The sequence below is a fragment of the Scylla paramamosain genome, chromosome 46, assembly GCF_035594125.1.
Source record: "Scylla paramamosain isolate STU-SP2022 chromosome 46, ASM3559412v1, whole genome shotgun sequence".
Taxonomy (NCBI): domain Eukaryota; kingdom Metazoa; phylum Arthropoda; class Malacostraca; order Decapoda; family Portunidae; genus Scylla; species Scylla paramamosain.
This window is the reverse complement of record NC_087196.1, coordinates 1,596,943-1,611,912: the sequence shown is the minus strand read 5'-3', so window position 1 is coordinate 1,611,912 and position 14,970 is coordinate 1,596,943. Positions and strand designations below refer to the sequence as shown.

The 14,970-nt window shown below is 45.4% G+C and overlaps 1 protein-coding gene across 1 annotated transcript; it reads right to left on the bottom strand.

Moving 5' to 3' along the window:
• Nucleotides 1-12,385: 12,385 nt before the first annotated feature.
• Nucleotides 12,386-12,778, bottom strand: LOC135094636 (uncharacterized). The gene has a single exon (XM_063994893.1). It carries the CDS (start codon nt 12,776-12,778, stop codon nt 12,386-12,388), a length of 393 nt encoding a protein of 130 aa, XP_063850963.1.
• Nucleotides 12,779-14,970: the final 2,192 nt, after the last annotated feature.

Sequence of the window (14,970 nt, the reverse complement as noted above, 5' to 3'; positions counted from 1 at the left end):
GCTAAGGCTAGAATTCCCATGCAGCGGATTGACACCGTCGTCAAGAACATCCAGACCTTGTACAAGGAGTACACCCTTGTACGCAAGAACAAGGCACGGACAACAGGAACACAAGTGAAGAGGGAGGAGGAGTTCAAGGAGCGCCTGGCGAATCTCTTCGACGTCGCGAAGGCCGGCGCTTTAGAGACAATGACAAACGAGGAGGACAAAGCTTTTCTTCTCGCTCAACGTGAACCAGGACGCCGGGGACGCATGGGAGGGGTGGACACAGCACTAGCTGCCCAAGAACAGCGATCGTCACAGCGGCAAGCGACACAGGAGGTGAGGAAGCGACGCGCGGAGGAGGAGGCGTCGACGTCCGCGGCAAGAGTCCAGTTGGAGGATTCGTCCTCAACCTCCTCTAGCACCAGCGCCGAAGGAAGCCCCACACTTGGTATCTCCCCAGTCCCACCCAAACGGCCTCGAGCGAACCTCAACATCGTCACCCCGGACGTGGCGGCCTCTTTGGATCGCGTCAAGGTGAGCGACCGTGGCGCAGTGTTCGTCCTCACCGAGACAGCGCGTGCCCTGGGGCACGACACAGTTGAGTACAACATCAACAGGACATCGATCCAAAGCCAGCGCCGTCGTCACCGCGAGCAACTGGCCTCCGCCCTCAAGGAGAAGCTGCGAGTAGAAGGCCCCTTGGTAGTCCACTGGGACGGGAAGCTGATGCCGGATCTCACCAGCAACGCCCACGTCGACCGCCTGCCCATCCTCGTGTCTGGGGGAGGGGAGGTTCAGCTGCTGCAGGTGGCGAAGCTTCCCAGTGGAAGAGGGGCGAATGAAGCGAAGGCCGTCGTGGAGGCGTTGGAGAAGTGGAGCGTCGCTGACCGGGTCGTGGGGATGTCCTTTGACACCACCGCCGCCAACACGGGTCGCCACACCGGGGCGTGTACCCTGATTGAGCGGCAGCTGAAGAGCGACCTCCTCTACCTCGCCTGCCGGCATCACATTCTCGAGCTCGTGATCGAGGCGGTCTTCACGTCGGTGATGGGGCCAACTACAGGGCCTGCTGTCCTGCTGTTCAAGCGTTTCCAGGAGAGGTGGCCCTTCATCAACCAAGGCGAGTTCCAGCCGATCGAGGATGGAGCAGGAGAGGTCGACATCGAGTGGTTCCTTCAGGCCCTGAAAGAGCGGACAGACCTGGTACCTCTCGGAAGAGCTGGTAGCCCTGGCGTTCTTCGACGACCGGGTTTCATCAGAAACAAAGAAGAAGATGGTAGCGGCGATTGAGGAGAAGGACGGCAACGACACAGCCCAGAAGCGAGTGACCATTCCCGCTTCAGCGATCAGCGGCTGCAGCCTTGAGGACTTCGTGACCTCCAATACGTCCTCGTTCTTCTCCAAGATGTCCATCGACAAGGGATTCCTGGCGTTGGAACCGGCAGACTGGAAGAAGGATGAGGCGTACGGCAAGGCGTGCAAAGCGCTGGGGAACCTGTCGGTCACCAATGACCACGCGGAACGAGGCGTCGCCCTGATTCAGGAATATAACCGGCTCCTGACGAAGGACGAAGAACAACTGCAGTTCCTCGTCCAGGTCGTCGCGGACCATCGGCGCCAGTTCCCGGACACCAGGAAGGGAACGCTTGCACGGACCGGGCGACAATGAGTGGCTAGCAACCACACAACCCCCGCCAGGAGAGGAAAGCGGCTAATACTCCCACGAGAGCAACGTGGGAGGGGGACCCGGAGTGCTTGTGACTAGCGTTCGATGAGTAAAATTTCAGAGTCGTTGAGCACCGTTTAAATATATTCCGATTTCAATGAAACCTTGCACAGCACGTTTCTGGGTCAAAAGGAACAAGAATCCGGGTTTGGAGCATAGACATTATTCGTTTGAAATTTCACCCCCCTACAGAGGGCCACCCTAATATATATATATATATATATATATATATATATATATATATATATATATATATATATATATATATATATATATATATATATATATATATATTATAATTGTCTAGTAGGGCGTAATTAGAATGATAAATAAGTGTACGAAGAAGGAAAGAGAGAGAGAGAGAGAGAGAGAGAGAGAGAGAGAGAGAGAGAGAGAGAGCAAGAGTTGACAGGCTGGGGACAAGAGTTGACAGGTCCCCGACAGGTAGCCTATCCGCAGCGAGGCGAGCTAGGCGGAGTTGTGTGAGTCCCTGCTCCTCGCCCTCTCCTCTAAATGCTCCAAGTCACGTTCTCACACTCTAGTGACAGTCCACACTTGGGACGAGTTAGACGTACGTTTTATCCTAACAGGATAAAAGAGTAATCACCGCAGTAAGTCCCTGCATATAAGTGTAGCTTTAGACATCTCCCTGCAGTTGCCCTAGAGTTTCAACTATACATTTGGTGTCTTCAAGCTCATCTAGTCACGTGAATGCATTCCTTACAATTGTGTCCTCAAGACAAAATTATGTCATTGTCTTTGTCAATAACCATTGTACTGAGAGAGAGAGAGAGAGAGAGAGAGAGAGAGAGAGAGAGAGAGAGAGAGAGAGAGAGAGAGAGAGAGAGAGAGAGAGAGAGCTCAGCAATGTTATTTTCCTGATCAATCAACTTCTTTATACTATGATCCATAACACACTCAAAATTTCTACATGCCCTACATTTCCTTCACTTCTTTTCATAGATTTTTTTTTTTATCTTCTTCAATACTATTATATTATTCAACTTTTATCTTGACCCATCTCATCACATTCGGTTACTGTATCTCATTTAATTTTCAAAGCTGTACCAATTATTATGTGCATTCTCATTTTTCATTATCATTTTTAGTATCATTTCCATAACTTGCATGTACAGTCGCGGTCATAAGTTGTGGCCTGATTCGTCGCTATGATAAATTGTAACCAGCTCAGCTTCGAAGGTTTGAACAAGGACTCTGTATACTACGTAGAAGGACGGTCTACTCTAATGGGCAAGCTGGTCGCCGCGCGAATGCAGCGCCGCCAAGTGGCCAGAAGGACAAAACACTTAGCCGTTGTACTGAAGAACGTGAGGAGAGACACGATTTGTCCACTTACGCAGCTTTTCATTCGGATATACGTTGCCCATGATTTTATCTTACTAAGCAATGTACTGATTAAATAATTCCAAGTGGAATAATGATTTGTTCTAATTTCGCTTTCCTAGGGATCATCAGAAGAGAGGTAACTGTTTTGTAGACTTGGAAGTTCCTCCTTACTTTGTGTATGAGCTCATAAAATATCTGAGGCCTGTGTCGCTGATATTGTCCTTGGCTTTCCAGGTGACGGGATATGTATCAGCCTAATGGTTACATGGCATTATGACCGAGCTACTCATATTAATCCTTTGAATCAAGCTCATAAGTTTTCATGTACAGAAGTACTCGTAAAGGTGGCTGCAGTGTGATGTACCTGCCACAATGTGTTAGCTCACCTATCAAGCCAACATTCAAGTCCATTCTGCACTACCATCTTTGCAGTATGTTTAAGTATCAAGATTAACATCTTACAGGTAGTAGATTTGGGCAAAGATATGACTTCCAGCCATGAACATCCAAATTGCATTGGGTAGCCAAGCAGGTGAGCATGTGAATGCTGCCTCCTTTCTATTCCATTTTGTCTAAAACCACAATACCATCACTTATAATTAATTATCCAACCATGTGCTTAAGCATGCAAGCAATAGTTGAGTTTTCTCTGCGATTTATATAACACTGAGTACTATGGCAAGAATGAATTAAGATTGCACGCGACAAATACAATATTCACAGTCTTGCCTTTAATATAGAGATGATTTTATGACGTGTTTTTAAGGAAATCAACATATTATACTATTATTATTATTATTATTATTATTATTATTATTGTTATTATTATTATTATTAATATTATTATTATTATTATTATTATTATTTTATTTATTATTTCTTTTTTATGAAAGAGGGCCACTGTCAGGCGTAAGAAAAAAAAGAAAAAAGAAAAAAAGGCCCATTTAATGCCAGTTTTCATTGAGGTCATATAGAGTAATCAAGAAACTGAGGATAAGTGTCTTGAAACTTCCCTCCAGAAAGAATTTAAGTCTTAGGAAGGTGAAAATTCAGGTGCAAGCAGGGAGTTTCAGAGTTTACCAGGGAAAATCATGAGTGATTCAAAATACTGGTTAACTCGTGCATTACAGATGTGGACACAATAGACATGATAGAAATAAGAAAATCTTGTGCAGCAAGGCCAAAAGAGGGGAGGCATAAAGTAAAAAAAAAAAAACAGGAAAGCAGTTAGCATGAAAACAGTGGTAGAAAAGAGCAAGGAATGCAACAGTGCGGTGATGAGAGAGACGCTGAAGACAGTCAAAAGAGAATTGATAAGACGAAAAGCTTTTGATTCCACCTTCTCTAAAATTACGGTACGAGTGGAATCCCCCCCCACCCCAAACATGTGAACCATAATCCATACATGGATGGATAAGGTGTACAGAATTAGCAGCTGGGAAAAATTGGCACAAATGATTCAGAACGTCTAACTCCATAGAAGCTACTATAGCTAGAGATGATAATTGAAGTTTCCAGTTTAGATTATAATTAAAGGACAGGCCGAGGATGTTCAGTGTAGAAGAGGGAGACAGTATAGTGTCACTGAAGAAGAGAGAATAGTTATTTGGAAGATTGCGTTCTGTGGCTTTCTTGCGTGAGCTGTTTACTTACTGAAGGGTTGGAGGTCTACGAAAAGATGTGGAGAGATCCAGGGTCATATCATCAACGTAGCAGTGGATAGAACAAAAAAATTGGTTTAGGTCATTGATGAATAATAGGAAAAAAGTGGATGCCAGTATTAATTGATTTATTGATTGATTTAATTTATAGCGAAGCAACATCGCGGTCATATGACGCTCCTAGAAACCTTTAAAAGCGACAAAGATTGCAGTTCTTAAAATCTCAGCATTAAAAACAAAATTATAGGTAAGGTAAAAATGTTAAAAGACTAGTATAAAAGAAAACATAAAAAAAGAGCCATTAAAAAAAAAAAAAAACCTTAAGTGGTAAAAATGAGAGGACTGGTATCATAACATTTTAATTACTTTATTTAATTTGATTTAATTTAAAGTGAGAGGGTACTGACCCCATTGACCCACACCACTGTCTGGCGTTGTTCGTTCCGTACCCAGGACACTGACCCCACTGGCCTAGATATCTGGCATTGTTTGTTATGTACCCAAGACCCCACTGACCCAGATATCTGACGTTGTTTGTTACGTACCCAAGACTGACCCCACTGACCCAGATATCTGGCGTTGTTTGTTACGTGCCTATGACACTAATCCCACTGACCCAGATATCTGGCGTTGTTTGTTATGTGTCCAAGACACTGACCCCACTGATCCACGGCCCAAGACCCAACGTTGTTCGTTATGTGTCTTCCTCACTTGTCTCAATGTTCTCTCAGTACAAAAAAATAAGGTTCTGTCCAATATTATATTACTTTTAAAATAAATAAGAGAGTAGGTACTTGAAAGGTAATCTATAATTTCTTTAAAAGACCAGCCTCCTCCAGAAAAATAAGAACCTCTCTTCAAGTATCAGCGACATATGGAAGGTTCCATCCTCATCGCGACGACGGAAGAGATATTGCTCCCGCAGCTCCACCAGACTGGAACAGTCTACTAGAAAGTGTCGCACTGTAAGGGGACCTAAAAAAGTCATTACAGAATGGCTGGGTTTCCCGGGACATGAGGTAACCATGAGTGAGACGTGTGTGACCTGTCCGGAGATAGGCCAGTGAGCTGCGCCGCTGTACATGGACGTATGTCAATGGACGGGAAATTACAGAAATTATTTTCACCCATCATAGTAGTGGCAACTACATCTTCCCACCTACCCTCCCGACTGGCAAGAACTGCAATCCTTTTACTGGAGTATAAATCATGAAAGAGAATGGGGATGGAAGGAGGAACTCGAGTTGCCGCCTCTTTAACCAGGCCTTCTCATTACCATGAACTCCCACATGTGCAGATACCCAACAAAATGTTATGTGATATCCTCTGCGATGAAGCAGGTTAATTCATTCTAATACAGGTAAGTTTAAGGGAGGGATGGAGGAAGTAAAATGATCCAACGCATTACGAGAGTCACTAAATATAGTAAAAGTTGAAACCGGTACAGTAAAAATTATTTTTATGGCAAGAATAATGGCGGATAACTCTCCCATAAAAACAGAGGCAACTACCGAAAGGCTACCGCCTCGACAGAAAGAAGGGAATATAAGACTATATCGCACTCTTGCATCAGACTTTGAACCATATGTGTACACAGGGATGGAGCCTAAGTGTGTCGAAGAGTGTTCCAAAAATAAAGCACGAAACTCATAAATTTTCATTGTCAGCAACAGAAGGGCAGATCGACAACCGCGAAAACTACCAATACTTAGAGTATTTCAAACTCGGTCATGGCAGACCTCACCCGATATCCAAGAGGCTTAGGAAATCTAGAGCGAACATCATACATGGAGAAACGTGCATCATGAGGAACTGTTGTACAAGTGACAAACTCAGAAAGGCGGTGGATTCGATACCAACACCTCATCACTAGAGGCTGATGGCGTAGGTCCAGTGGCAGGACACCAGTATCCATCAGTAAGGTAGGGATTGGAGATGAGCGGAACGCAATAGTTGCCAGGCGAATACCAGCGTGGTGCACGTAATCCAACACACGGAGCCGAGCCTTAGTAGCAGACGAATAGATTTCACAACCGTACTCTAATTTAGAAAGAAAAAGAATTCGGTGCAGGGCTATGAGGGTCTATCTGTCAGCGCCCCAAGAAGTATGAGCCAAAACTCTTAGAAGTGACAGCGCCTTCATGCATGCTGCTTTGATATAGTGAAAGCTGGGTACCCAAGTCACGTGACTGTCAAATATAAGTCCCAGGAAACGAGTTTCTTCCACACAAGAGATTCTTCTATCATATAGATACAAGTCTGAGTCAGGATAAACACCACGAAGGCGGCAAAAATGCTTGACCACAGTCTTTAAAACCGAGAAACGAAATCCCCGAGTTGCGGCCCACTGAGATATCCTATTGAGTGCCACCTACAGCTTCCTGTCAACCAATGGCATCCGAGTTGCATAAAAGTAGACAAGTCATCGGCATATAAGCTACCAAGAACTCTTTCCGGAAGTACACCAGTGACACTAAAGCGAAACATTTGACACTAAGAATACTTCTTTGCAGCACGCCATCCTTAAGTAGGCGTACTCAAGATAGATCACCTCCATCCCGTACCTGTACAAAACGACGAGATAAAAACTGTTGTATAAAAATAGGGAGTCGGCCACGAAGGTCAAACTCAAACAAAGTAAAATGCCATGATGCCAAGCTGTATTATAAGCTTTCTCTAAATCAAAAAAAGACTGTGACACGGTGTTGCTTATTAGGAAATGCCTCACAAATGAAAGATTCCAGAGACAATAAAGCATCAGTCGTAGATCGCATTTTCCGGAAACCATACTGAACCCGAGACAAGTAATTCCCTCTCCCCAAGTAACACATGAGCCTGATAGTCACCATCTTTTCCAGCAACTTACAAATGCATGAAATTAAAGAAATGGGGCGATAATTGGTCGTTAGCTGATCTTTTCCAGGCTTTGGAATGGGAATAATTACAGCCACACCCCAAGAGGATGGAAAATTACCGGTATTCCAAATAAAGTTATAGAGGTCGAGTAAAAAGGTAAAAGCTTCATTGGACATGTGGCGCAAAAAGGAATATGGGATGTTATCGGGATCTGGGAATGAATCGTGGCACTGGGACAAAGGCTCTGACCGAGAAAATGGGACATTATAAAACCAAGGGAGGCAAAATAGACGCCAACAGATTCCAAATATCTAAGATGAAGTGTCTCTAGAAAGGATCTTGGATCCTTTCTAGAGACACTTGCAAAATACTCAACAAACAGGCCGGCAACTGTCTTTAGGTCTGCCACCGTTTTCCTATCATGGGATAAAACAGGTGGAGAAGGAGGAGAGTACTTTCCAGATATTTTGTGGACTCTGTTGAAGACCTCGGTGAGTGGTGTGCGAACTGTGATGGAAGAGATCACAAAACTCTCCCAAAACTCCTGCCGAGCCATCTTTAAAGTGCGGCGAGCACGGGCACACACTCGTCGAAAAGATTCCAAACAGTGGACGTCCCCACGATGCCGTCGAAGGCGAGAAAAGGCGGTTCTTCAACAGCGGCTGTACAATCCGCATTCCACCATGGGACAGGACATTTAGGAAACTGGCCAGAAGTCTTAGGGATGGTCTGAATAGCACTTAAGTGCAAGACATCAATAGAGTATGCTGCAGCCTCATAAATGTTTCCTGTATCATCCAATGAGCAGGCAGGGGTGCTGAGATCTTTGAATAGGTGTCAATCAGCCTTATCTAGCAGCCATCGGGGAGGCCGTGACTGTGGTGCAGAAGCAGTTGACTCCAATAAAACTGGGAAGGGTTCGCTCCCATATTGATCTGGTAAAACTTTCCAGTTAAAATCAAGAAAAGAATTAGAGGTACAAAGAAAGGAATCTATTATTGTAAAAGTACCAGTTTGACTGTGGAAATGGGTCATGTCTCCAGAGTTTAAAGTCTTCAATCATGAATCCTCGATAAAAGAAGCAATTAAAAGACCACGAGGGTTGACAGCGTCATCATTCATAAAGGATGGCTGCCACTGAAGTCTCCAAGTAAAATAAGAGAAGGAAGATAATTTTAAAGGCGAGAAAAGAAATGTTAATTTCTCTTGATAGGAATACTGGGAGGCAGATACAGAGTGCACAATTAATAAAAAAACGATTAATAAAAACCTTAAGAGCAACAACCTGCAGCGACAAGTGAATTTGCAGATGAATAAAAGGAATATCATTGCGAATAAAGATGGCAGTGCCACCGTGGTGGCCCTGACCAGGAAATGGAGTGAAGAAGCAAGCACGATAACCAGGAGGACCAAAGTGAGTTGATTCTCTGAGATTTGTCTTTTGCAAACATATGCAAACAGGAGAAAATTATTGTGATCGACACCCGGAGATCTTCCCAGGAGGCACGCAAACAATTCCACTGCATGCGACAATTCCACTGCAGGATCTTGAATTTTACTATTTTGAGGCGGTTTTCAGAAAAAAAAGCCACACTTATAAACTTCCTTATGCGAACCTGAAGCTTACTCGGCTGGCAAGGCTTATCTGATCCTACATTACTTATAGGCGCAGAAACCTGAGATTTTGTAACTGGTGTCGGGATAGCTACCTGCACACGAGTCTCCGAAACTTCTGAAGAGACCAGAGGAGCATTCCTCGACAAAGATGTATCATTATCACTCTTGGAGGAAGTCTTATTTGGATGATGGGAAGAGAAACCCTCCATATCCATATCAGAATTGGATGAATCACTTTAATTACGTCTGGCTGGGAGACATCAGACGCTCCCACAGGGATTTTCCGAGGGAGGGACGCCTGTTGAGTCTAAGGACTCAGCAGACTCCAACGAACGTTTCTGGTAGGACTGAACAGTAAAAGTGAAATAGTTGTTAATGTGTTGCTGTGGTGGTTTAAAAGTCTTGGAAGTCGTTCATGGTTGGGAATCCATGGGGACATGGACTTTGACAATATGTACTTTTCTACGAGGAGTCTGTGGTGTAGCTGGTGAAGATGCAATTGAGGGTTTTGCTGAAGATGTAGTAGAGGGTTTGGTTGAAGATGCAGAGGGGTGAAACTTTCCATAACAGAAAACCTGTTGCAGACAGTAATTAAAGCAGCGATATTCTCACAGGAATGAGAAGAGACATTAGATAGTTGAGAAAGGCGGGAAGGTGTTGCAGCATTTCTTTCGCGTGGTAGAGAAAGAGGAATTAGAGCGGAGGGAGGAGGCGTATGCATTTGCCCCAGCATCTTTGTGTCTAAAAAGAAGTTCCCGCCTGGCATTACCAAGACTAATGAATTGAGAATTAGCCAGTTAAAGGATGTCCTGTTCAAGGCGGCACCTCTTACATTGTCGAGACCGTAGTGGATGAACTTCCCTGCAGAACAAGCAGTAAGGGTCTGATTCATATTCTAGGGCAGTCAAGGGCAGAGGAGTGACCAGACTAGGAAAAAATTGTACAATTGTTCCTCCCATGACAGAATTCATAACATCAGTAACATTGCAGTGGACGATCGATGAAAACTTTTACTGGGAGAGAGAGAGAGAGAGAGAGAGAGAGAGAGAGAGAGAGAGAGAGAGAGAGAGAGAGAGAGAGAGAGAGAGAGAGAGAGAGAGAGAGATGACCGATCTTAACACAGTCAGGGAGAAAAGAACCATAGAATGTGAGCATTATCATATTACCATTGCCTTTAATCTTGGCCACTCGTTAAACATTATCTGGACATACCTGAAGGATGTCATCTTCTGAGAGTTTGAAGGGCATGGTAGATGGAGCAGCATCATTGCCTGTGATAAATTTTTAGCTTTGATTAAGACACCTTATTTCACCATATTTCTTGATGTTATTTGTTGTGTTCCAAAGACATTGGGACAATAATCATTCTCAATATCAGCTACATTGCTTGATGGAATTACTTCAGCAGTTAAGTTGCTCTTTCCAAGACGCAGATAATTTATTGCCTCAAGAGCAGCTTTGTCAGCATCGTCTGATGTAAATGTCATGTAACACCGATTAGAGAGACAGTCACCATCATATCTGAGACAGATATGGAGAATTGTTCCGAAAGGCTTTTGAGAACTGAGTGAATAGGAGGCATAGATATTAATGATCATGAAAGTGTCAAGATAGGACTGACCCAAGGCGTCTTTCACCTTGAGAAACAAGAGGAGGAGGAGTACAAGTCCCCGCCTACACATCACCATCACGACCAGAAGGTGATGTCTTGAGGGCCTGGTCGACCGTCTCTCGAGGACCAGAGGAGCTTTTATATTTACTCATATGGATACTACAGAAATAAATTGGCTCCAAGGACCAAGGGAGACCACCTGCTGGGACAACGAAGGGAGCGAGCGCTGGCCGCCATGAACGGGGTACCTCGTCCTCATGGAGGCTATTCGTTTTAAAAAGTGGCCTCTCATGACTCGAAAGTTTGTCCACGACGGAACTAAGACCTGCCCCAACAACGCATCCCAGCCCAGACACCCAACCATCCAACACAGGATGACTTCAAAAGGTGGCCCCTCTGGTGAGCGGCACCGTTGAACCGTACTGGCAGCATAACTCTGGGAACCATTTTGTCTGGTTTTTCATTAGCGACCTTGCTAGCTGCTCTCCCCTAAGTAAGGAGGAGCAGGGGCCGAAGCCCCCTCTAGCCTCGCTCATCAGGTCATAGGGATCACGCAAGCCCCCCCCCTCCCCCCCACGGCGTCGCGGCGCGTTGCATGCACGCACGCGGCCCCTACGAGGCAGCCCAGTTTCGGACCTATGCGTACCCATATCCGCAGATATGCGACGGCGGTTCGGAGCAGGCGGCGAGAGCACCAGCGGGCGGCGTCGGGTGGGACGGGAGGTGGTGCCCGAGCGGGCAGCATTGGGCGGGGCGGGAGGTGATGCCCGAGCGGGTGGCGTTGGGCGAGGGTGGGTTGGGCGCGCAGCGGGGACGGACGGCGAGGTGGCGCACCAGCGGATGGCGGCGAGACGGGACGGGGCACATCACACCACAGCTGCGAGGGGGAGTCCGGGATGAGACACCAAAGCCTCTGAGGAACCGTGGGGCCCTCCCGTTGCCACACTGAGTGGTAAAGCGCCGTCGCCAAAGCGCGTCTCGCCACACCATCCCAAATCTCTTCGAGGTGAGGAAAACATGTGGCCATGTCAGGCGTGAAGGCAGGAACGTCACGCATGTCGTATGTGGTCACCATCGCGTGTCACGGCGTCACTCCGGGGTCACCAACTGTGGTGTTTTCCACGTCAAGGACACGGAGGCAAACACAGACCACAGTCTTGGGTTTATTTTTGGTTGTACAGCAATACAGCACTACCTGCTTGCTAGAGAGAGACGCAACCACATCACTGCACTGATATATTAACCAAAGCAAGGTAACGGTAATAGTAATTTGTAGATTAACTTATGGAGCACCTTGAGTTATATATTTCTCTCTTTCTCTCTCTCTCTCTCTCTCTCTCTCTCTCTCTCTCTCTCTCTCTCTCTCTCTCTCTCTCTCTCTCTCTCTCTCTCTCTCTCTCTCTCTCTCTCTTTCTCTCTGTCTCTCCTTAATTTGAGACTTTTATGCCAAAAATTTTGTAGAGTACCTCTTCATTTAGAATCCCTTGTAGACTGTTATTTGAATCCTTTTAATCTTAATTTTCATGTTATAGGACAGCCTACTGCCACTCAGGCAACCTATCTTTTTTCGGCTTCTTCCATTTAGGGGTCACCACAGCAAATCACTCTTCTCCAGTGCGCTCGATCTTCTGTGCCTTCCTCTGTCACGCCCACCACTTGCATGTCTCCCTTCACAGCATCCATATACCTTCTCTTTGGTCTCCCTCTCTTCCTCATGCCAGCTAGATCCATGTCCAGCATCCTCCTCCCCACAAACCCCTTGTCACTCCTCCTGACATGTCCAAACCACCTCAGCCTAACCTCCCTTGCATTGTCCCCAAACCGACGTACGTGTGTTGTTCCTCTGATGTAATAATTTCTGATTTTATCCATCCTCGTCACTCCAAGAGCAAATCGCAACATCTTCAATTCCGCTACTTCCAACTCCACTTCCTGCTTTTTCGTTAGTGGTACTGTTTCCATACCGTACAGCATGGTGGGTCTCACTACTGTTATAAATCTTTCCCTTTGTTCTTGCGGAAATCTTTCTGTCACATATCACTGCTGCCGTCTTCCTCCACCCATTCCATCCCGCTTGCACTCTCTTCTTTACCTCCCTACCACAGTCTCCATTACTCTGTACCGTGGACCCCAAATATCTAAATTCGTCAACCTTTGTCATTTGCACACCTTGTAGCCTTATTGTCTCACCATCACCTCCGTTGAGACACATGTACTCAGTCTTGGTCCTGCTCAGTTTCAATCTTTTTCAAACTTTTTCTCCACTCATCTGGCATCCTCTCGTCTTCCAAGATCCCGTTGAACAGTCTGTTTAGCCAACCCATTGCCATCTCTCCTAAACTTCTCCATGCTTCCACTGGTATCTTATTTGGACCTACTGCTTTACCTCCCTTTATCCTCCTCAAAGCGTTCCTTACCTCTTCTCTACTGATCCTTGGCACTTCCTGATTTAACTCTTCCACCTCCTCTAACCTTCTTTCCCTTTCATTTTCGATGTTCATCAGATCCTCAAAATAATCCTTCCGTCTTTTTAATATATTCTCTTCCCTTGTCAGTATATTTCCGTTTGCATCCTTTATCATTTTAACATGCTGCACATCCCTCCCAACTCTGTTTCCCTGTCTGGCCAGTCGATAGAGGTCTTTCTCCCCTTCCTTGGTATCTAACTTCTCATGTAACTCTTCATGTGCCTTTTCCTTTGCCTTTGCCACTTCCTTCTTCGCTGTGCTACACATTTCCTTGTATTCCTGAAGATTTCCTTCGTCCCTATGTCTTTCCCAGTTTCGTTTTGTCAGCCTCTCCCTCTTCATGCTATCCTGCAATTCCTCATTCCACTACCAGGTTTCCTTGTCTTCTTCTCTTCGTCCTGATGTCATCCCAAGTACATGTATGGCTGTATGTATGATCTCCTCCCAACTGACCTCTTCCCTTTCTGCCAAAGCTTGGCTCACCTCCTGCTTAAATGCTGTATTGTACTCCTCCTCCTTTAGTTTCCACCATTATTTTGATCTTTGGTTCAGTTCTCACTTTCCTCCTTGTCTTCATTTTCAGGCTCAAGTTCCCAACTAACACTCTATGCTGTCTTGCCACACTCTCCCCGGGCACAACCTTACAATCGCTAAACTCTTTCATGTTGCATCTCCTACACAGTATAAAGTTTATCTGTGTGCTCCCTCCTCCACTTATGTATGTAACTCTGTGCTCCTCCCTCTTCTTAAAATAGGTGTTCACCAATGCCATCTCCATCCGTTTCGCACAGTTAACAACCATCTGTCCCTCCGCATTTCTCTCCCACACCATATTTGCCTATCACATCCTCGTCACCATTATTTCCTTCTCCGATATATCAATTAAAGTCTGCTCCAATAACAATCCTCTCCTCTCTGGGGATGTTCTGTATCACTTCCTCCACCTCACTCCATAACTCCTCCTCTTCGCCCAACTCACACCCCCATCTGTGGGGTGTATGCACTGATCACATTTATATGTATCTCTTCGATTTCCATTTCCAAACTCATTACTCTATCAGATACCCTCTTTACTTACAGTACACTGTTGAAATACTTTTCCTTTACTATTACTCCAATGCCATTCCTCCCTCCATCAACGCCATAATAGAACAACTTGCAACCTCCTCCAATCAGCCTCGCTTCGCTTTCCCGCCATTTAGTTTCCTGTACACAGAAGACATCTATCTTTCTTTTCTCCATCGTGTCAGCCAATTCTCTCCCTTTACCAGTCATGGTGCCAACATTTAAAGACCCAACTCTTATCTCTACTTTTCTGTCCTTCCTTCTTTCTTGCTTCCTCCGAACCCGTCCTCCTCCTCTTCTTCTCCTCCTCCCAACAGTCACATACTATCCACCGGCACCCTGTTGGGGCACAGCGCCGTAGGCGGTCGTTGGTAACCCTGGCTGCGACCGATCCGGTATGGTGCTTTCATTTATGATCCGTATCATTGTACTGGAAAATTTTTACGCCGGATGCCCTTCTTGACGCAACCCTCCCCATTTATCCGGGCTTGGGACCGGCACTGAGTTGCACTGGTTTGTGCCCCCTGTGGCTGGGTTACTCAGCCAACCTATATATATATATATATATATATATATATATATATATATATATATATATATATATATATATATATATATATATATATATATATA